Raw genomic sequence first — 23,744 nt, 5'->3', positions numbered from 1 at the left:
CATGCTTATCTTTCCCTGCACTACCACCACTGTAAAAACAGAATTATTGTTGTCGATATAATACATAATGAAACATTATTAAGCCAGGTGTTTAGTAATCTAAAACTAAGGGTAAACATTTTAATGTAAAATGTTTCATAACTTACCCAGAAGCATTAAAATAAAAAATCACAAAATTGCGTTCTTATTTTACAAGCGTGAAGATCATTTTTTGCTTACTGAAACAGCAGGAGTGTGTTTCACTAACGCACTTAAGTTATCGTAACTGGAGTTTGATCGTAACTTTTTGCATAAGCTGAACTTGCGTATTTATTTGTGTTTCACTAAACTTTCTTAGCTACACACTTGCATAAGTTTAAACGTAAAGTTACGCTCACTTATTATTGGCGTATATTGCAAGTTCTGTTTAGTGAAATGCAACTTACCAGTATGTAAATTTACGTTTTGCGTAATATCAAATTTACGTAAAACTTGGGTAATGTTAGTGAAATGCTCCCCAGTTCAGTAAGAATATAAACTTTAGACAGATAATCAAGACTGTTTCTCATATCTAACATACCCTGTTAATTGTTCATTTCCTAAAAATCCTGTTAATAATTTATTTCTACAATATCCTGATAATCATTTATTTCTACAATATCCTGTTATTCATTTATTTCTAAAAAATCCTGTTTATTCATTTTATTTCAACAATATCCTGTTAGTTATATATTTCTAAAAAAAAAAATCCTGTTATTCATATATTTCTAAAATATCCTGTTATTCATTTATTTCTTAAAAATCCTGTTATTGTTAGTCATTTGTCATTATCTATGACATCATGTTAACCATTTATTTCTATGATGTCCTGTTATTCACTTATTATATCCTGTCAATTATTTATTTCTAAAATATCCTGTTTTTAATTTTTTTTTCTATACAAGAAGAACAACATACTCAGCTTTGATTTCCCCTTGTATGTCAGCTGTTCCAGATACATCCAGTATAATGACTCCGCCCCCATAGGTATTATCACCTCCTGATCCTGGTAAAGAGGGAGACTTAAAATTATCATAGGCTTTGCCATGGCTGCTTGATGAACCTCCACCTTCTCCACTGTGACTTGCTCCATGGTTTGCTAGATATCCTGAAATAATTTAAAACATTTCAACTTATAATTTCAGAATCCGTTCCTTCTTGAAATAATAAAAGTAGAAGAGAAGAAGTAAAAGCAAGTGCATAGAAATAAGTAACCAATAATGGACCATGACACTATTTGTCTTGTTTTATTTAGGATTGAAGTTTAATTTATATATACAATGATTTGTTGTGCAACTTATACAAGTACCTGGTCCAGCTCTCAAATATCCTCTCGCGTTTAGATTGATAACACCTCCTTCTTCTATAGTAGCTGATGTAGCCTGTATCAACAGGTTCCTGGCTTCAACAAGACCAGAAGGAGCTATATAAAGGTGGTCGATAACAAGCTGGTAACTAATATCATCAGTCACTTGAAGGACGCCATCTGCCATGACACTGATACTGTACATCTGGAATGTTCCCTCCCTTCTACTACCCTGTGAACAGTACAAAAAATAAAAATTTTGATTCATGCAATGCAACTAAATTCAGTGTAGTGACTTTTCTTAACAAAATTAACAAAAAATTTTTAACCCAAGACAGCAGAGTCAATATGATAATGATGAAATAGAGGATATTGAATGAGTGTAAATTTAATACTGAATTTATTGAACTAGTTGAATAAAAATATGTTATGCGAGCCTCTGGCGAGGATAATATTATTTTCTTCAACGAGTTCAATAATGAAATTATACAAATTTAATATTTTTTTTATTATCACATACCAAAATTAAAGATCGTTTGAAGTGGAAAAGAACCATTTTTCATTGGCCCGCCTATAGTATAATGCTAACATTAAACATGTCTTAAAACGCTATGTTTATTAAATGAAAATGAAGTCACATCAAAAAATTTAGGCACAGTCTTGCAATACCATTTAGGCTATAGTTTCTCCAGTTTATAGATATTATGGCTAATACCGTTTTTATTTTTTTTAGTTTCACATTGCACAAGTAGAGATCATATGGTGACTTTCCAACTTAAAATTATCAGCAGACAAGACATAAATAATAAGCCTGGCACTGTCTATGGATCAGTGCTGAAGCAAGAAACAGACTTGCAGGAGCAGTATCATTTTAAACTAGGAGAAATCTGTTTGTACCTTAGTCTTATGTACTAGACTGATTCCTATTGTTTCATAGTAAATCATGCTAAGATGCTTGTCTCATGAAAATTGATATCATAGGATATGTGACCTTCACATCAGAAAAATGATCCTGACAAAATTTACATACAAATTTGCAATAAAAACAAGAGTTGTGGGTTTGAATCACAAGCTATAAAATACCTGTGTTTTACTGGTTTTCTTCAGTTCTAGTTTAGACTTTATCAAAGTAAGATCCGTGACACCGCCTATTATTCCTGTGATCACACTGTTAGAGTTGAACCATTTTACAACAGGAGGCATTTCTAATATCCCATTTGTATACACCATGGCATTAGCAGGGAAGTATAGATCAATGGCCCTGGAATAGTAACAAATATGGAAATGTTATTTTTTACATTTTAAACAATGATCATCAGAAAAGCTTGTTAAAAAAATTTAAATTCAACACTCAAAGCATAATTGTTTTGTAATACGAAAATAACATTATAAACTGTTTATACAAACATTTCCTTACTGTAGAATATATAACATAAAAATCTATGTTAAAATAAAAGTTGCTGAAATTAATCACAGACATAAGGTCAAAATTTTGTACTCAAGACATAGCATAATGTTACACCTGAAATTTCTTAAGATATCTTATAACAAATTGTTCATACCTGACTTTGAACAACTGATTAGGTCCCACATGAATGGTTCCCAGCTTTGCTGCATCATTTATAAACCCATCACCACTAAAGCCTTCTGTAGTAAATTCATGTTTCCTGGCTATAGGATCTGAGGCTGGTTCCAGTCCTAAATGGGCTCCATTGTATAGATACAGTTGATCTACATACAGGGAACCAGACCTTGGAAATACAATCCATGTCCTTCCATGGTCATGATCTTTAATTCCTACAGTACTGTAGTCTTGTATGACCTTAAAGAAGAAACAAAAAACTCTTACCAAAGGAGGATATGCTTTTTAGAACTCTAGCAATTTATACATTTTTTAAAGAAAACAAATAAACAGAAATCTTTTACATGTACATAACTGTGTTGAAACTTAACATGCTTTTTAACCCTTAAATTATGTGTTTAAGCCATTATTAGGAACATGTATCCACATACATCATCAATTCTGTAAATAGAGGCCAATATTTTCAATTATAATAATAATTTCAAGTTTCATAAAAAATGTTTTCAGTGCTTTTTGAGTTATCACAAATATTGTTATATTTGCCATATTTTAAGTCTATTTGTTGCCAAAGCAACCATTTTTTTCAACATAGGAAGAAGAAAAACGATGTGCATAATCTCCAGATAGCCATCTACCCATATTTCAAGTTTCATAAAAAATATTTTCAGTTCTTTGTGCATTTTCAGATCTGATTTGTGTGATATATTTGCCATATTTTAAGTTTATTTGTTGCCATAGCAACCAAACTTTTTACGAAGAAAAATAAATAAGGTGCATAATTTCCAGACTGCCATCTACCCATATTTTAAGTTTCATAAAAATATTTTCAGTATTTTTTGAGTTATCAGTGATGGAATCTAGTTTTGTGGACAGACAGACAGACTGACAGACAGACAGAGGGTATACCTAAAGTCCCCTTCTGGGTAGAGGACTAAACAAGAGCTGTCGGTAGGACAGCAACGCTCGACTATTCTAGTGCTTGATAGTAAAAAAAAATGCTTGATAGAGTTACCTACTCCTGTTTACAGGTTGGTGTCATGATGGTGAACAAGTATGCAAAGTTTCAAAGCCATATGTCAATGGACTTTGAAAATATTTCAGGTATTACAAAAAAATTTTAACGTAAATTCTAAGTCGAAAAAGGGGCATAATTCTGTCAAAATGCTTGATAGAGTTACCTCCTCCTGTCTACAGGTTGGTGTCATGATGGTGAACAAGCGTGCAAAGTTTCAAAGCCATATGTCAATGGACTTTGAAAATATTTGAACTATTACAAAAACTTTAACGTAAATTCTAAGTCGAAAAAGGGGCATAATTCTGTCAAAATGCTTGATACAGTTACCTCCTCCTGTCTACAGGTGGGGGTCATGATGGTGAACAAGTGTGCAAAGTTTCAAAGCCATATGTCAATGGACTTTGAAAATATTTGAGGTATTACAAAAACTTTAACATAAATTCTAAGTTGAAAAAGGGGCATAATTCTGTCAAAATGCTTGATAGAGTTACCTCCTCCTGTCTACAGGTTGGGGTCATGATGGTGAACAAGTGTGCAAAGTTTCAAAGCCATATGTCAATGGACTTTGAAAATATTTGAACTATTACAAAAACTTTAACGTAAGTGGTTACGCGGACGCGGACGCTCGGGTGACTACAATAGCTCTACTTATTCTTATCGAATAGTCGAGCTAAAAAGAAAGGAATCTTGTCAACATACTGGTAAATTATACGGTGTCTTATTGTCAATGATCAGTTTAGATTTGTCGCCATGCAGTACATAGATGGTTCCTGCTCCACCTGTACTGTACTGTGATCTACCACCATAAGCCTGGTACCAGCCAGTGAACTCTTTATACTTGTAGCTGACTGAGATCCTACCTCCAGCCCCACCACCTGTTGATGTGGATCCTAAAATCATAAAAACATTTTTTCATAAAAACAAAATTTCATATCAATTTTGCTCCACCTTGTTAAAATGTTTTAACAGTATTTCACTTTTAGTAAATGGAAAATGCTTTCTGATCACAGAAATGGTAAAAAAATGCTTGCATACTCTACTTATTTGGTCTCTCTAGGAAAATGTTTGGCTACTTAGATAAGATTTCTCAACTTATTTAGTCAAGACTTATAAAGAATATATATTCATACTATGGGAAAAATATAACCACTAAATGGTTATGCAAATATTGAACATAAAAATGAATTAAATAATAATCGAGTGACACAAAATAATCTTACCAATTCCTCCATTTACTTTAAGTTTGCCTTTGCCTGTGAAATTTATAGTTGTCAATTTTATACTACCACCACTGGCTCCCCCAGCTTTACCCTTGCTATCTTCTCCATTACAACTTATAATACCTGTTAAATAGAGTGTACTGGTATATAGAATCATACTTGTCTTTTAATTAACTTTATTTTTAATTGCCACAGGAAACCAACATGAGCAACTCGCTCCTAAAGACCATCAGTAATTGTACTTTTTGTTAGATGAAGTAACTGATACACAAGTAGAGACCACTACACTTCTTTAGAATGCACACTGTAAAGGACCATTAATTAGCATTTTATGTTTAAAAGACAATCACTTTTAAATGGAGCTAGAGGGAATTTACATACAAAAGTCACTGGCACTTAAAACTACTTTTTCACACTTCTTTGATGAACCCTTTTCTCCTTTAATGATGAATTACCTGTGTGGCACTATGAAAGAACTGATTTTTTAGAGGTTTCTGGACAATTTCAAATATTTTATCTATATAGTCAGGTCTGAGACTCCAATGGTAATCTACATCCTGTAGATATTATTGACCATTCAATTTCTTGTTGGTTATATGTCAATGATTGCCTGCATTTAAAAATGCTGAATTTTTTTATATGAATATGCCTGTCTTTGATTCTGAGTACTGTTTGTTGTTAGTTTAGGGAATTTCATCATATCAAAGTTCTAAATGTAAGCAGTTACTGTATAGAGACATAGTCTGAAAATAAATTACAGAATGATTGTCTTTCAAAGCCCTCTGTTAGCGGCATAGCCCTGCCTACTTGACACAGTAAATACATATTTTTAATATCTTCAATGCCTTACCATCAATGTGAGCTGTTTGGGTGATGTCAAACATTAATATTCCTCCACCTTGTACTTTGATATCAGTTGTCAAATCTTTATATACACCATCACTTCCTGGTAAGTCTGGTGTCACGATATCACCGTAGTATAATCCTCCACCTTGTATTGAACCCCTGCCTCCCTGACCACCATGCCCAGCACCTCTGCCTTTCTCCCCTTTACCTGGGCCACCATCTATATGCACAGCCTGTTGGATTTAATATTGATGTCAATACTTTTTTTAGTCATTTGATTGACTGGTATTACAGTTACAGAAATATAAAACCAAACTTTTACTCATTTTTAAGAACTGAAAACCAAGATCAATACTTTCTGGTCAATAATTGCATTTAATTCAGTTTAAGAAACTGTGAAAACACTTTTTCAGTTTCACTGAATTCTTAACAGAACTAGCTAAGAAGGAGTAAAGAATCTTTTCAATGCATATAGTATTCTAGTTGGAACATTCTATGCATATACATGTAGTATTCTTAAGGAATCAAAACAATCATACTTCTAGATAGGGCGTTAACTTGATATGAAAGAAAATGGTCCTTTCTCAAAAACTAGAGCATATAAGAGAAGAGAAAAATGGTTTAAAGTCAAATTTTCATACAAGTACCTCATTAAACATATAATTATGACATTACCGGTAATTCAAGGTTCATTGTTTCATCTATTAAAGATAAAAATCCTGGGTTTTGCACAAAAAATCAAACTAACTTTTATGAATTTAATACACTCAATTTCTATGAAATGTGTCATAAGTAATAATGATCTTATTTACCTGTTTATCAGCTGTAATGTAAGCAGAGTCTTCTAACATCAACATTTCAGCCTCGACTTGTAGATTGTCTGCTTCTACCAGACCACCACTGTGTATAGTGAAGTTTTTACCTACCAACTTCAAGCCATGTCCATTTGTGTCAATAGTCAATGTACCACCTCCCTGTACAGTCACCGAGGTAAATGTAATCACTGGTACACTACCAATGATGTCTGGCCTGTAATTTTAGGGAGGCATTGAGATTTTGAGTTAGGAACAGTACTATCTTTAAGAAATTTATAAGAAATTTAAGCCAACTTATTAGTACAAATATAAATTTGATTAACTAAAACTATTGATAATTGCAAATAAATAACTGTGCATGACAAATACCTATTTTTACAAGAATGCTGTTTGGAACAAGAAAACAGGGAGAAGTTAAAGAAGAAGTTATTTTCATGTTGAAGAAGGATACAGAATCATGGAGGTGCTTGGCCTTTTTTGAAATCATACAACTAAAATTATTTTGTAAATTCCACTACAAACTGTCAATCATATTGCCATACATATAATAAGAAGAAGTTGAAATAAAAAAAAGTAAAATCTTCTTGAACTACACCAAGTTCTGTTCATTTTAAGTATTATGGTTTATAAAGACAAATAAATTACCTGAGAATTATCTTTCCTTTTGGTCCAATGACAAGATTGTTGACCCCACTTAGGATTCCTTCATTCACAATAGTTATACCAGATACTGTTAGAGTTTCTTCAGCATTCATTATTCCATGTTTGTAAACATACATGCCAAACTGTAGCTCTGGACTATCATCTGGTAAACTGGCAGCAAATGTCTGGTAAGGACCTTTGAGGGAAAAATGATTTAAAAATATTATCATCTTCATACTTCAATGTTTTTTTTTTCCAAATATTTATTTCAAGAAATATAGGCCTAATATACGAGGGTTGTCCCAATATTATGTGACAAGATTGATTAAAAGCTAAATGAAATAGGTACGAATTTTTTTGATATTTTAATATGTTATAACCCCATATAATTAAAACATTTTCACAAATTTACATTGAAAAATATCAACAAACAACAAAAATATGCCATCAACACCATGGCAACTAACTGAATGGCGGCGCACGTCAAACGTCAAAGACAACGTTAAATCTATATCAGGCGCCTTTCTCAAATACTCTCAATGGCTTTCAAAGCAATAATGGTACCCATAAATCGTCAATTACAGATTTAAATCACGTGGTTATTAATGTCTGTTGCATGTTTGGATGGCATACATTAATTTTTGCTATACGCGAACGTCCGGTCTCCTTGCACCTGCTTTTAGCTGTAGGAAATAGGCGACGAAGATCGGTCTTCCTATCCGTGTTTTCCTTATTTTCGCTTTTTGTAGCGCAAAACTCTGGTTCCGTTCATGCCTTTAGTAAACAAATGCTCAGGAAATGTTGCTAAACTGTTCTATTTGGTATATTTGTTAAAATTCGTAACATGTGTCATCTCGAAAGAGTCATGAAACCTGAATTACCTGTTCACTGCGCCGCAAATTCTTAGAACGTCGCCATTTTAACTTTCCTATTTTATATGAGATATTTTTATTTATTCGTATCTTTTTCGTTTCTTAATTTATTTAACTAAAATTTTCTGAGATGATGTAAACATAGCAGCAGAGGAAGTCAGCGTGACATTGTGCAGGCACATCATCAAATATTTGAAATATACGTAATTAATTTTAGCCTATTCATAACAAAATGCAAATTATTTGACGTGCGCCGGCAACACAAACCAATATCGTGAATACTGAAAATTTCTAAGTAACTAGAGTAAATATTTTGTAAATGATTTGTTGTAATGTTAAGTAATAAAATTAACGGTTATATGTGTGAATTATTTTCTATTGGCGTTAAAAATGAACCGTCTATAAAATTTGTCACGGACTTTTGGGACAACCCTCGTACACACCAACGTGTATACAATTTAAACATACATTGTTAATGAATTGTGATCATACCTTATGTATATTGTACATGTATATACACATTTGAAATAGATATAGTTTATCAATGCCCAGCAAACATCACTGCTACTTTGAATTACAGTACATATACATGTTAGGTAACAAATATGTATCTATAACAAAAATATATTTTTTTTTTAATTAAATATGAACACAATTTTGGCAGATCTCTCTTTCTCCACTTTTCTGAAACTTCAAAATTATAATAAAATATCAAAAGTTAAATTGCAGGAAGGCAATTTGTAAATGGGAAAATGAAAGTCCCTCCTTCATTAACAGGTTTTCTATGTCAGGTGTTTTATGAGATAGTCTTAGCAAATAACTGACTGTAGTAAAAATGTTTCATGATCTTACCAATATGCCACTTTCCTGATTTATCTCCCTCTGTCTTCCTTACAGTAATGTTCTGTGCATAAACAGTATGATCCTTTCTGTATAGTGCTAGTTGAGCTTGTCCACTTAGATGCACAGCCTTTTCAAAAAGAAAAACTAGAATGTAAACATTTAGTGAAATGTCTTTACTTTACTCCTTGTATATAATACTGCTTGACCAACAGTCCTTTAACCCTTAGCCTGCTAGCAACAGATTCTACCTATGTGACCAGTGCAGACCAAGATCACTGGCACATCCATGCCATCTAATTATGGTCTGCACTGTTTGCTATTCAGAATGTATTTATTATGAAATGTTCCCTAAAATGATGAATGGTTTTGTCCAGATTGAAAGCTGGACAAGTCCATGGAAGATATTTAATGGAGAAAGGGCTAAAAGCATGCAATTAAGATAAATGTAGGGAATGTACTGCTTGATTAAATTCATCATAAAGAAAACCTCCTTTCTTGGTTATCACTCCAAAGAAAACCTTTTTTCTTGGTTATCACTAGTTTTGTTCCAGTAAATATATTAAAACTTCAAGGAACACAGGAAGAAGAAAAAATTATTCTGGACTATATTTTTTTATTTTATTATATCAGTTTGAAATACATATAGAACCAACTAATGGTCCCATGATTACAAAGCACCCTTCCTACAAACAAGAAATCTGTATAATATTTGCAATATAAAACTCAAATGTATAACTTACATCAAATTCATGATTATGTAATGTTGGTTCATCAAATAGCCAGGTGTAGAAACTGAGTTGTCCTCTATGGGTTTCTGTGAGCTGACTCCAGTCAACTCGGGAATTTAGGGGTGTACATACATTCTCATTGTCTACAGTAAGATGCTTGGTTGAATTATCAACATCATATTTCAATACAGTTCCTGCTCCACCACACTCAAACCCGGCACCGCCGTGTGCCCTGATCCTCCCCGAGAATGTGTCCTTCTTGTAGTAGATGGCAACACGCCCACCAGCACCCCCTCCACCTCGGCATTGTGGATCTGATCCTGTTCTCGCGGAGCCACCTTGTGCGAAGATGTTACCATCACCATATATATCAGATGCCTACAAAAAAAAACAAGACAAATTGAAATCATTTTTATTCCCCAAAGCTAAAATTACATTACTCAAATACACATTTTTATTTTCTGAAAGTATTCTTATATGATGCCGAATAGCACATAATTATGTTTGATTAAGTTGTTCTTGTTATTATTTTGATGGTTGGGTTTAACGTTGCACAAACACAGTAAAGGTCATATGGCGACTTTCAAGCATGACTGGTGGAGGAAGACCTCAGGTGTCCCCTCTGTGCCTTATTTCAGACATGAATCTTTAATTGAATTACATCAGGACACAGAAAAACATTTTCGATAATTGTTTAACTAAGCATCTAGAATTCTTTGAATCCATTTAAAATGATACTTCAGCACATTATAAGATATAAGGTGTCAACACTACCTGAATATAAACACTACCAGCAGCACCTCCCCCACCTCTAAATCCACTACTATCACCTCCATTCACCCTCAGATCTCCATCAAGTAGTAAATGACTGGCTGATAATTCTATAACTCCACCTGATGAATAAATATATGACACATTTAGACATAAATTTATTTTACTGTAGTAAAAAGCAACAAGTTACCTATTCAAATCCTCTCTTTTCAAAGTCTTAAGCTTTTAAATAAATATGCTAAAAATCCTGTACTTTTGTACAAATAACAGTTTTATGCAAGATTTTTATTAACAAATGTAACACTTTTTTTTAATTAATGTGAAAAATAAGACTTCAATTTTGAACTTGAAAGAACCTTAAATGTAACATTTTGGGGTTTTAGGACAAAATTTCAACATAAGCAGAATGTACATAAAAATTAAACAAATTTTTGTACAAAACTGCTCAAAGCTTCTCTCTTCTTCTAGAAAAAGTATATCATCCTTGAATATCATCTTAATATTTTCAATTTATAGAATATAAATGTGATACATATTTATTGCATATTTAGAGGGACACACAGGCAAAATTTTCATTTCTTAGTTTTGAACTTTTCATTATTCTGTAAATGCCCTCAAAATGAATACATCAGACAGTCAAAGGAACAAACTTTTCTCCATATAAAGAATAAAATGGTGGTTTCCTAAGTAGACCTGCGTGGGTCAGGTTAAAGCCAATAGCGCTAGGATTTCAAAATAGTTGTCACAGTGAACTCTGAAGATGTTAAAGAACATGTCAAATGAATAACTTAGACTTGTTTCAATCATACAATATCCACAATATCTGTTAATAATCTTAGGAAAATGAAAAATCAGAAGCAACAAATTTTATCTGTACTGATTTTTTACCTAGGCATAATACTATTTCGCTTGCTCGTAATTATTATGACTGTAGTTGATAAATCAGATCAGTCAAATATGAAAAACAAAGTAGGTAACATTGTCATAGCTAAAGGTTATGACATGTATTTTACCTCCTCGACCACCATTATGTCTTGATGATTGTGTACATCTCTGGTATGATGTGGACCCTCCACCATATCCTCCATTTCCACCATATTGTGTAGGTTCATACATAGAACCATAATCTGGAGGTGGTCCCACATAGTCCTGGTACGACCCTTGACCTCCTGCAGCACCATTACCACCACCTGATCCTCCTGTAACCATGGAAACACACACATGTATCAATAAACAGAACTATGAAACATGACTCCCAAAACAATATTTCAGCTTATATGGAAAACTATGTCCAAATTTTAAAGAATCAAGACTTAAATAACTTTCAGTGCAGTAATTTAATTCAAACTTTTTTTCCTCTTATGGTATTGTTAAAATAAACATGAGAGATACAAATTTTTAATTTGATTAAAATTTTCAAGGCTTAGGATAAATTAGAAACAAACACTACTGGTATACTGGTAAATGTAAAAAAAAAACAAGTTTACTTGTACAATTATAAATATCAAAAGAAAAACAAGATAACAGTATAAATGTTTTACCCCCAGTGTCTGTGTGTACCCCGTTCTGTTGTAGTTTTGTCGGAGCTTGTTGACTGGAGTCTATCAAACTGGCTGAGTCAATCAACACCTCACCACTACTGGCATTCACTTTAACCCAAGGTGCCTAAATAGAATTTGATAAGTTAACTGTTACCTGTCATAATTTGTGAATATACTGTGTCTTTATAGCAGCAATTTAGTTTCAGCAAAAATCCTGACAGAAAAACTAGTCAAGTAAACTTTCAATAATATAATTTCCATCAGATAGCTGAAAAATTAAATCAACACTAATTTGCATATTCAACTGACATTTAAAAGCTTAAGGAAAAGGGAAATGGAAATATAAAATTATGAAGCTGTCTTAAACAACTATTTTAACCTATAAAATAAAAAAAAAACTTGTTGTAATTTATTTAAATTACACGACTGAAAATTACCCTAATCACTGCTCCAGCATGTAGTTTTAGCAAGTTTCTTATATGTAGGACTAATGAGGGTGATCTTTCTTGTAAATATGTTGAGGTCATTCTCCCATCTGCATAAATCTGTACTTGATCAAAGCTAAATGTCAGTTTGTCATAGCCTGAAGTAAATCCCTGAAAAATGATAAAGTGGTAAATTATTTTAACATCTACTTATGAGTGAAAAAAGTTATGATACTTAAATGTAAAAGTTAAAAGTTATTCTTTTGACTGCTGATCCTCTCTCTGCTGATTCTGTTTTATGAACTCAATGTCCTCTTTTTAAATATAAAACTTCTTGGTCAGTCTACCTTACTAAACATAAGTGTCTGGAGGAATAGGTTAAAGATATCAACAGAAAACCTCAAACCTTGTCTTTGACTAACTGACTAAATTCGGCCAAATCAAAAGAAACAGTACTATAAAATGTCAGGTGTTATGCAAAAGAAACAGAAGAATATTCAGAAACATACTTTAAACAACCATTTAAAGTAATGAAAATGAAGTAACTGCAAATAGGCTTGATAAATTGGTCTTCTGTTTCATACAAGAGACCCGTACTTATTTCAATATGTAAGGTAGTCAGAGTAAAAAAAATGCAATTAAATATCCTTGAGTGAATTAATTTGCAGGAATATATTAATACTTACATTTTCCCCAATGAAGAAATTCACTCCTTTTCCAAGACTCAAGTTTTTTACTCCACTTATCTCTCCATCTATATATATGTCCGTATACTTCAAGTTGGTGAAATATAACTCTGAAATGATGGTATTAATTTATTAACAAAAACATATCACATATAACATTTTGCTCATTCTCTCAAGAAAAAGGAAAAATGTCCTTAATAAGTATGACTTAAATCTGGGACATTTCTTATTGATTGAAATGCAAGTACAACCATGATATTTGATGGATCTTTGAGGATATTTGAAAAAAAAATAATGAATAAGAAACATGCAGTACACTATGGAGATATTTACTACTTGGATCTCTAAATTAATGCTTTGAAGAACCAAGGTGTTTGGTTTTGTCCAAACATATTAAATGACACAGTCATTAATGGTTTACCTATATAAAAACAGACATTTTATATCCACAAAAACTTCAATTCTTTTGAACATATACATGCACAAGAATGTATAATTCTCTAATGACATACCTTCAGGTAATTGTATAATGGCAGTATCATAGACTCTGAAGGAAGCAGGTATCGGACTCTCACTGTCAATTATAGAAATCTTCTGGTCAACTGATGTATGCACCATGCCACTTAAATCTCCATGCAACTTGTTAATTATGACATTCACATTGGTACTGGTGACCTTCCTGAAAGCTAAATGACCTCCACCTTTGATGTGTATGTGGTCAAAGGTCATATCATCGGCTGTGTCACCATCAGATGTTATTATGTATGTCCTACAACTGTCTTGTAACTTATTACTGATATAAACATTATCTGGGAGAGAATTGTGGTTGTCAATGTAAACTGTTGATTCCATATTTCCAGTGCTCTTAACTGGTGTTTGAACATATACAGTACCTGACCCGCCACTTTCAGAGAACCCTTTACCACCATGTGTTGTGTAATCACCTCGGTAAGTATTTTCCTTGGCAACGTGGACAGCAATTCTTCCTCCACCTCCCCCTCCACCTGCCACCTGAAATTATAAATCAAAGAAGTTCAGTTTAAGCATGCTTATTTTATCTTGATAGTACTGAAAATATGAATTACTCTTGAAACAGTTTCTTCCTGGACTTTACAGGTACCAGTGTCATATAAGAAACATGATTGTGGCTCCAATAGGGCTCCAACCCACAATCTCTTGGTTAAGCAACAGACACCTGAACTCCCAAATCATCTCTATTTTCAAGTATGTTAAAATAGTTGTATCATAATAATATCTATAAAGTATTTTCTGGCACCACTTCCATATATATGCATATATTTTATGACTTCAATAAATAAAAGCTAAAAGTAGATTATGATTGATAGGTAAAGAATGTCAAAACTAAAATAATGTTTGATTGTATAAAGATCATTGGATTTTATTTTAGCACTATGATGAAAACAAGAATATGACATGACCCTAAAGCATGAAGCCAACACTAAAAACATGTGGCCATTTGTGGCAAAAACAAAATACTGGAGAAAAAAGGAAAGATTTTGACATATTATTAAGTTGTTACTACATACTGCAATGACAAATCTTAGTTTAGTTTATACTAATTTTATTTTAGTTTGATTGTGTAGGAAGCTATAAGCTTATTGAAACACTCTCAAATCCGTTCAAGGAACCATCCAGGACTAATCAATGAGTGTAAAGTTTCTTGCTCATGGAAACAACAGCTTGCCCCTGACAGGGTATAAACCAAATGACAAATCTTATCTTTCAGTTTTTCCTTTAGACCTTAAGATACCTTTTCACAATGAAAAATGGCAAATGGTTTTAATTACCTCTTGTTCTGGTACATTCCAACGATGCAAGCACAAATATTTCCACCAATAGTAGTTTACATTACATTTGATACACCTCCTGTATGAATCACACCTGGCACAGTTAGGAACACAAGCACCTGCCCCACCATTAGCTGATATTATCCCGGTACCTGAATAGATATGACAAAATATTCATCCCTAAATTGTTATAAAAATCTGGAAACAAACTGATCCTCGGAAGCATTAATCACAACAAAATTACATGAAAATTGTAGACTCAGTTTGTATATCAATAATTGTCAGGCTTATGCCAAAAGTATAGTCACTGCAGCTAAGGTCAAATTACATATTGAATCAATTGACTGTAACATTACAAATGTTTAATAGAAGGAGAAACGTACATATTTCTTATATCATATTGGAAGCTAGAAATGTGTTCAAAGAACAAGGATGCCCCACATTCCACTGTTTTGTTAGTCTTAGGAAGGACAGCGTAACTGACACATGGTCAAGGATGATAAATATACCTCCCACCTACTGAGGGCATTACAAAGAGTTTTACAATAAAATCAAAATTTTCTAACCTGAGAAAGTCCCAGCTGTCAGATAGATGGAACCACCTGCACCACCACCTACTGCTGTAGTACTAGCATCTTGCCCATCAGCCATCAATTCTCCATCTATTTCTACAAAACCACTGGCCACCAAGCTAAGTATCCCTCCACCTCGGCCTGTGGTCACTGTACCAGTACTTCCACCACCACTGCCATAAGCCTCAGGTTTGTGAGTGCTGTCATGAGCCAGTCCGGCATAGGATGTACTACTTCCCTTTCCACCTACACCACCATGAGAGCCTCCTGAGCTGCCTTTGGTATTCCCTACGCCCGCTCCAACCCCTGAACCTACTGCATAGCCCTTCTCTGATACACTTAGAATCCCCTCTGATTCTATAGTAATATTCACAGCTGAAAGAACACAATATTGGATAAGGTTATAAATTATACGAGGCTTCCAATAATGGATAAGCTAAGTTTTAACTCATATATCTGTGCCCACTCTTTATTGTCAAAGGATACAAGGCAAAGTACAAATAAATACAAATACATTGTAACCATTAGTCATTATGAAATTTGATGTATGAATAAACCAATTTGATGCTGCCACTTAAAATACCTGTATATTTAAAAATAATAAAGATAAATGTAAAGTAATAATTATTCAGTGAATAAACATTCAAAACATTTAGTAAATGACAGGAAATACCTTTGAGTACAAGTTTATTAGCTCTCATCTCACCACCCCCTCTGATCATCAGATCTCCGGCCAGATTGATAGTCAGAACATCTTCCGCCTCGGCTGTTCCAAAATACTGAAACACTCCCCCGTCAAGTATACTGATCGTATTCAGGTCATAAACAATATGTTTAAAGTGTTGGTCATTAACTGAGGGCGGATAAATTTTAACAGCTCCCCCTCGTGAGATATTGAATGTTTCTAGCCCAGTGATTGTTCCTCCATAATCAGATACTGTCACATCTTTCACATAGGTGTCATCTGGTAAGTTGATTTGTCCATCCTAGAAAGTTAAAAATATAATTACTGCATGAAACTATGATGACTTTAACCTTAATTCTCATCAAGTAAAGGTCATAAAGATATACTTATTATATATACCATCCTAAGAAGTAAAATTCTAGAATTTCTTTTCATTAACAAACATAACTCTATTTATCATGTAAGTTTTTGAAATGACATTATTTTACTTACAGGATAGACAGCAACACTGAATGAGAGGACAGCAGAATCATTGAAGTCAATGTTCAGCCACATTCCACCTTCTACATGAACTGTAGCAGTATAGTCACCCTCTACCAACTTTATTATATGAAAAAAAATATGTCATTGATATAGCTGGATATAACTGAGCACAGGTTCATTTTAAAATCATTATTAACATTTGTAATATATCTAAATAAAAAACAGTGCTTAAAGGGACTCTACTAAGGTTTTTGACATGACAGGACTGTACAAAATTTTTGAAATTTTTGTAACATTTAATGTAGGTCTATACCGGTAGCATGCAAAATTTCAGACCATTCACTCACTCCCCTTTTCCAAGAATAATTATTCTAATTGTGAAAAAAAATAACCAAAATCGAAAAGAAACTCTTTTCACTCGAATCTGGCTAAAACTAACACAAAACATGATTTTCAATTTATTTCTGAGTATATTTATTAATTATCTTTTGCATATTTTTCTGTTTAAGTGCCCTAGTTGATGTATAAGTAAGAAATTAAATCTTCATGTTTTAAGGTTATTGGACCTCAGTGGAGTTCATTTAAGGAACTTGTTGATAGAAGAGATTGTCTATCAGGCAGAAATCCTATCTATAAAGTGAGTCACCAGCTGCCATGTTTGGAATTTTAAGGCAATTTTTATCTTATTTTGTAATTTTTGGAATTATTTCCGTTTCATATGATTTATTGATAAGAACATTACAAAATGATATTTGTACATATGCTTAAATTCCTTTCCATTTTTAAAAGAAAATCTGAAACATTTCATTTCTCTCACTCTTTATATTCTTTCAACACTAACCTGCAGGTAAAGGTCACGCCTTCCGGCCTTTGGATAACCTAAATTATCTGTTGCCAGGAGACCAACTTCAGCATAGTCACCAAGATCGAGTGTGTCTATATCATGGTCTTCTGTTTTACTCTCTGGTATAGTGATTCTAGTCTTACGATTCTGAAACACAAAAGATAAACAGAATCTTAGCATATATTCATAAAGGCAGAGGTATGGAGCAAGTTTGGTCATCCTGATTTTAAATTTTAACTACTGACTATTGGCGCTTATTCCAAAATCCAAGTCTAAAATCTAAAGCCTATATTTTTTCTTTCTTTTTTTCCCTTAAGGCTACTGCTTGAGACAGGTACGAAAATAGCTAATTCTAAATAAATGTTTCCCACAACTGGCAAATTATAAGAAATGGTTTAGATGTGTACAAAAGACTCAGATTTATATACAAAATTCTAAGTCTGGAAGACTCATCACAACATGTTGAATCTGACTGCCTTATTTTTAGCACAAATCTTGCATTTCTCATTTTTAAATAGCTTTGTGGTAAAAGGCAATTAAGGTCATCTGAAAAGTAACATAATTTTATTTCTGAAGTTGACATACACTTTAAGTTATAACGAATGTTAGTTATCATTTCTAAGGTATCTATTCTAGTAATTGTTATTTTTCGTGACCAAAAGATAATAAGAGTATATTACCCCATCTCCTTTTCTGTTGTAGATCTTGAGAGTTTTCTTCCCACCTGGTGCTGTATCTTTAGTAAACACTGTACCTGCTGCCCCATTCTCCCCGCCATGTCCAACACCACCATTTGAGAAGTAACTACCAGCATAGTTCACATAACCATAGGAGATACCCATTCTACCACCTGCTCCCCCATTTCTGCCTGATCCGCCTTTCACCTTAGAAAGCAATGTCAGGTATATATATATAAACTAGATTAAAATAACTTCACTTTAATATCTTTGTTGGCATATTATTTTATCATTTTTTAACTGTTTATAATTAAATTATTATACACTTAGCACTTTGGATCAATAACAAGGTTTTCTGCTTGCTTTTTTTACCTAAACATTAATTATATTTCAAAAACATCATATTCTAGTACTTTTATTGACAATAAATTACATACACTACTTCTCTGACATGAAAAAAAAAACAAAAACAAAAAAAACAATTTTCAGATATTTACTTCAATAGTTCCTGAGCCATCTAACTCTGCAGTGGCCATGTAAATACTTCCACCTGACCCTCCCCCACCCGGAGACGAGCCATCCTGACCATTGGCACTTACTCTTCCATCAACTTTGAGCAGTTTGTTAGCATAAAGTGTGAGAATTCCTCCTCCACAACCACCTTTTGTAAGAGAAAGATGATAGATAAAATTACTGCTGTAACTTTCTGTTTCTAAATTAAGAAATTTAATTTAAAAAAGGAACAAATATCAAGATACTTCCAGGAGTTCACCATTTAATGATGAAACAAATATCAAGATACTTTCGTGAGCGTGCATCTCTACTTGTGTGTCAAAATTGTAATGCTTTTTATTTCGAATAAAAACATACATGAATATTTTAGTCCAAATGATTAGTGGTTATAATATTTGCTATCTGAACTCAAAACAAATAAATATTCCATAGTCTCATACTTTCAAATTTCTTCTTAGATCTGCTGATCAAATGTTAAAATTTGAATATACATGTTTATAAGAATCACCAACATACATATTTCAGAAAAATGTGGCTGTATGATTTTCATATGCTTTTAAATAAAGGGACGTAACTTTACCTTTGCCAGATGATCCATCCCCTCCAGCACTGCCAAATTTGTCTGGTTTGATAAAATTACCGTAGCACTGAGGGGAGTCATTGGTGCGACTCTGTGCTCCAGCTTCACCCCCATGGCTGGCTCCAGTACCTGACCCTGAGATAGTCTTGCCTGCCCCTGGTCCCACTTTAAGACAAACATAATGCTATTAGGCTTCTATATACAAAACATTTGCCTCAATACAGTAAATTTCAGTTAGATTTGTTTACATGTAGATTTTAAACACATTCTCTTTATATCTTGGCAGTCAGTGCACCTAAATGGCTTTCCTTGCCAACCTGTAATTACCATTTCCCATGCAAGTGACCAACTATCATTACCATACAATTTCCGAGTCAGTGTTGAGAGACAAATGACCATTAGGCTCATGTTCCAGATTTATAGAAAATTTCAGAACAAAATAACAGCATAAATATCTTGAAATAGGAAACATTAACAAGAACCTGCAACTTGAAATATTAATGTATTCAAACTTAAGCTGAAATGATTAGAGATATAAGACACAAAGAAGTTCCATACTGTATTTTCCATTATTTTTTATCAGTCTTAATTCAAAGGGGCATTTGTTTGATTTATTCTTAGTTCCTTAATAAATGATCAAGGCCATGTTGAGGGATGTATCCTTAAATCAAATGTAAATCATGTTTTCATTTGAGCAGTTTCTGATATTACAAATAAGCCAGCTGTTTTTTGACAATTTTTAACTTTCATAACAATGTGTTATTAACTAATAACTATAAAACGAGGCTAGCAGACTCTCAAAGTAAATTGTGGTGTACAATGTCCAAAATGGACAATTAAATGAAAACCTTAAAGACAACAATAGTAATTAAATTTATCATTTTTGTTCATAGTTGAAAGTAAAATATATTTACTCATGTTACAAAAGCCTTGCCCATCTGTATTCAATGTCCCCATCACATCAACAGTGAGTGTATCTACATTTACATAGAGATTCTTAGCTTGTAATTGTCCACCAGGGAATACCTGAAATCAATATTAAACATAAATAGGAAGATGAACTACAGTTGTCTCCATTTTATTTGTGATCTTTTAAATTTTATATCATTGATAAACATTATGTATGTAACATACAAATTTTTGTTATCTTTAAAGCACTAAGATTGCCACCTCAATATACCATGTTTGTTTATGGAGGTTTTACTACTAAAGGCTCATTGAATGACTAATTCCTTCAATTTAAGCAAACTTCTATTAGGAACATACATGGTAAACATGTTTTACAGAAAGTATATATGTAAATCTGACCAGAACTTTTAATGGGGTTGACAATGAGGATGCAGAATGCCAGTCTGTATCAGTATAGAGTTTTAAGTCACATCAATACTTATAAGGGCATATGGCAATTTTACAGTTTTACTGGTGGTCTGAAGAAGACCTCAGGTGCCACTCTGTGCTCTTCGCATTTTCAGACACAAGTAGAACCAACAACCTTCCATAAACTAGTTGGATATCTTCCTCAGATGAAAGAATCAAAATTTCCTGTCAAGATTCGAACCTAGAGCATTGAGGGGCAAGTGATTTGTATTTTGTGACCAATCCTTGGTCGGTCTGCACATCATGCTATGACAGAAATTAATTATTTCTTCATATTTCTTAACAAGTTGTCGCTCAGCAACCTAAGCATTTTTTCAGGATCTTAATATTTCATATTAATCATATAAAATAATTTCTACCTGTAAATTTTTGCCTATCATATTGTGTTGGAATATGTCATTGTTCATAAAGAGAGAGCCTCGGTTCCTGATACTGAATGCAGTAAAGGTGATGTCATCCATACGCTGATATTTCAGGTCCATCATGTAGTTTATCTTTAATGTACCTAAAGATAGTAATGTATACAAATGTAGACCTTCTGCTTTTGTTTTTAAATAACATATTTTTTTTGCATTTTCTTTCACCATTAAATTTGTGAAATGAACTTGCTCTATTATATATTTGAAACTGTTAATTTTTGATACAATTAATATCAATATAAACAAGAGCTGTCAGTTAAAGGCACTGCACTAAACTGTTCTTAGTGGTTGACAATAAGAAAAGGGTCATAACCCTGGGAAAAATTAACTCAAAATTATGGGACCTAAATTGCCTATCACATTAGATAATCACAGACAACAAGTGTGTGAAGTTCGACCTAGTCCCTATTCAGTATACCATATTGCACGCAAAAACCTAATAAAATTATGACAGTGATGCTTATTATATCCCTATATAATATAATAATCTATTGTGCAAATCCTTTCATGAAAAGTATACTCCTATATAATCTTTACATTTTCATGAAATAAAGGTGATACATATTTGTCTTAATGATATAAAAAAAAACCTAAAATATATTATAATGCCAGTTATTGAACATATATCCCATCAAAATAAGTCACTGTATACCTCCATCAACAATAGTCATGTTTTCAACATTGCCTATAATTCCTTCAACAGTTACTGTAACACCAGCCACTCTCAGTTCACCTTGTAAGGTTGTCAGACTACCATGATACAGTGATACATCCATAGGCAATGCTCCTGTACCTGTATAACAGAGTGAGTAAAATTGAAAATGATATTATGTATCAAATTTTCATGGAATGAAAAGTCAATAAGAGTTAATAAAGTCAATAAAATATTAAAATATTAGTAATTTGTAAAGTATGCACAGAAATTTAACAATAAAGATAGCTTAACAACTATGTATATGGCCATTAAATGTGAATGATAAAATGCTGCTAAACAGATAATAAATAATATGTAAGCCTTAATTCAATATATATTATTACACTTAATAAAAACAAAACAACAACAAAATGAATTTTGAATCATTTGCTGTTGTGGTTGAGTTCTAGTTTAAGAAAGAGAGAAGACTGTTGACATGCAGATTGAGGCGTCTGTCTTCATGGCCTAAAGAATACCTTTGGACATGACCATGTTTCCTAATGATATCCTTTGAAGATTTGAGACTGGTTCAAATATTCTCTAAACATTCTCAGCATAATTAAATATTTGTGAACTGTTTACTTCAAAATTAAAAGACATAATTTCATTAATACAAATCAACCTTAATTTGCTTTGTTCAGGGTAATTTAAATCATGTCCCCTAGTGATCTTCAAAATGTTACTCAAAAGGTTATGGGCTATAATTAAAATTCAGTATAAAATTTTTCATTGCCCCCTTAAAGAAAACTTTGAGTTCAAACATTACAACACAACACAGTAAAGAACCATGACAGCCTGAAATGCTATGTAATTTGACAAGAATCTGAAATCTTGGCTGATTGACAGACCAACTTCAAATTTATATCTTAATATCCCTGAAAGGGACTCTGCACTGGTGGCAAAGTCTATTCACTTTTTCTTCCAGTTTTAAAAAGGTTTCAGTGTTCTAAATATATATACATTTATACAAAATATAACTAATTATTGTACAGTTAAAGGATACAGAAAAGAGAGACAGTCGAGTCATGCAAAGCATGTTAATTTCATTAACCATATTCAAAAATTTCTTACACAAATTACATGCTTATTTCAATGAAAATTTAACAATATTTATAAAACACAAAGTAAAGACAAAGACATAAGTTTCCTGCAGGCATGCACACTGACTACTTTTACCCCTGGTCCTTTAAGAAACTATCTAATGATCTCCTCTGAGTCTTTCATTTCTTTTATGGCAGCTAATATTATGGCTTTATGGTAATTTATCACCATCTCATGTACATATTTACACATTAGCGAAGTACAGACTTGAACTTGGATTTTTTGGTCCCAAAGTACATGTCTAATACATTATGTGACTATCACTCCCCACACAACTCGTATATTAAAATGGTCATATATCCTCATATGACTGTTAGATAAAAAAGACCCAATAGTACTTTTTGACTTTTTTTTATTTGAATTTTTTGTTTGTTTTTATGTCTTTAATATACTATAACAAAAGAATATACTATTATTGTTAAAAGTGAACTGAAGTTTTTCCTGGCAATACTTGATTTTACACTATACAAACTACAAAAATACTCCTCAAGAAGAATATATAGCTGTTTTTTTTTAATATTCAGCAACAGTATTAAAAAAATCTAGTTATTCTTTTCCATAGTCATGTTCTGTAAGAATGATTTTCAATTTGAAACAGTCACAATAAATTTTAAGCTTCTCTAATTTTTTTAATACATTTTTTTCATTCAGACCAAATAACAGAAAGTATAACTATCAAAC

The 23,744-nt window shown here is 32.6% G+C and overlaps 1 protein-coding gene across 1 annotated transcript in view; it reads right to left on the bottom strand.

Annotated features, from left to right (window-relative positions):
- Positions 1-914: 914 nt before the first annotated feature.
- Positions 915-23,744, bottom strand: part of LOC132717982 (uncharacterized) — a 28,613-nt gene continuing 5,783 nt past the window's right edge. The window contains exons 5-32 of the mRNA XM_060701590.1: positions 21,921-22,061; positions 21,209-21,354; positions 20,387-20,498; positions 19,473-19,637; positions 18,877-19,040; positions 18,383-18,586; positions 17,700-17,849; positions 16,868-16,975; positions 16,364-16,676; positions 15,685-16,065; positions 15,119-15,270; positions 13,823-14,321; positions 13,311-13,420; positions 12,637-12,795; positions 12,200-12,323; positions 11,672-11,857; positions 10,662-10,780; positions 9,900-10,265; positions 9,169-9,286; positions 7,448-7,640; positions 6,800-7,016; positions 5,992-6,220; positions 5,142-5,264; positions 4,621-4,811; positions 2,887-3,146; positions 2,408-2,585; positions 1,328-1,556; positions 915-1,126 (exon numbers count right to left, since the gene is read on the bottom strand). Of these exons, the coding sequence (XP_060557573.1) occupies positions 915-1,126; positions 1,328-1,556; positions 2,408-2,585; positions 2,887-3,146; positions 4,621-4,811; positions 5,142-5,264; positions 5,992-6,220; positions 6,800-7,016; positions 7,448-7,640; positions 9,169-9,286; positions 9,900-10,265; positions 10,662-10,780; positions 11,672-11,857; positions 12,200-12,323; positions 12,637-12,795; positions 13,311-13,420; positions 13,823-14,321; positions 15,119-15,270; positions 15,685-16,065; positions 16,364-16,676; positions 16,868-16,975; positions 17,700-17,849; positions 18,383-18,586; positions 18,877-19,040; positions 19,473-19,637; positions 20,387-20,498; positions 21,209-21,354; positions 21,921-22,061 (5,549 nt within the window). The remainder of the gene's footprint in view (positions 1,127-1,327; positions 1,557-2,407; positions 2,586-2,886; positions 3,147-4,620; positions 4,812-5,141; positions 5,265-5,991; positions 6,221-6,799; positions 7,017-7,447; positions 7,641-9,168; positions 9,287-9,899; positions 10,266-10,661; positions 10,781-11,671; positions 11,858-12,199; positions 12,324-12,636; positions 12,796-13,310; positions 13,421-13,822; positions 14,322-15,118; positions 15,271-15,684; positions 16,066-16,363; positions 16,677-16,867; positions 16,976-17,699; positions 17,850-18,382; positions 18,587-18,876; positions 19,041-19,472; positions 19,638-20,386; positions 20,499-21,208; positions 21,355-21,920; positions 22,062-23,744) is intronic.

This window comes from Ruditapes philippinarum, unplaced genomic scaffold (genome assembly GCF_026571515.1).
Source record: "Ruditapes philippinarum isolate M1 unplaced genomic scaffold, ASM2657151v2 ctg1723_1_1_1_1, whole genome shotgun sequence".
NCBI lineage: Eukaryota > Metazoa > Mollusca > Bivalvia > Venerida > Veneridae > Ruditapes > Ruditapes philippinarum.
The sequence above is the reverse complement of the archived record's forward strand: the minus strand, read 5'-3'. Positions and strand labels throughout refer to the sequence as shown.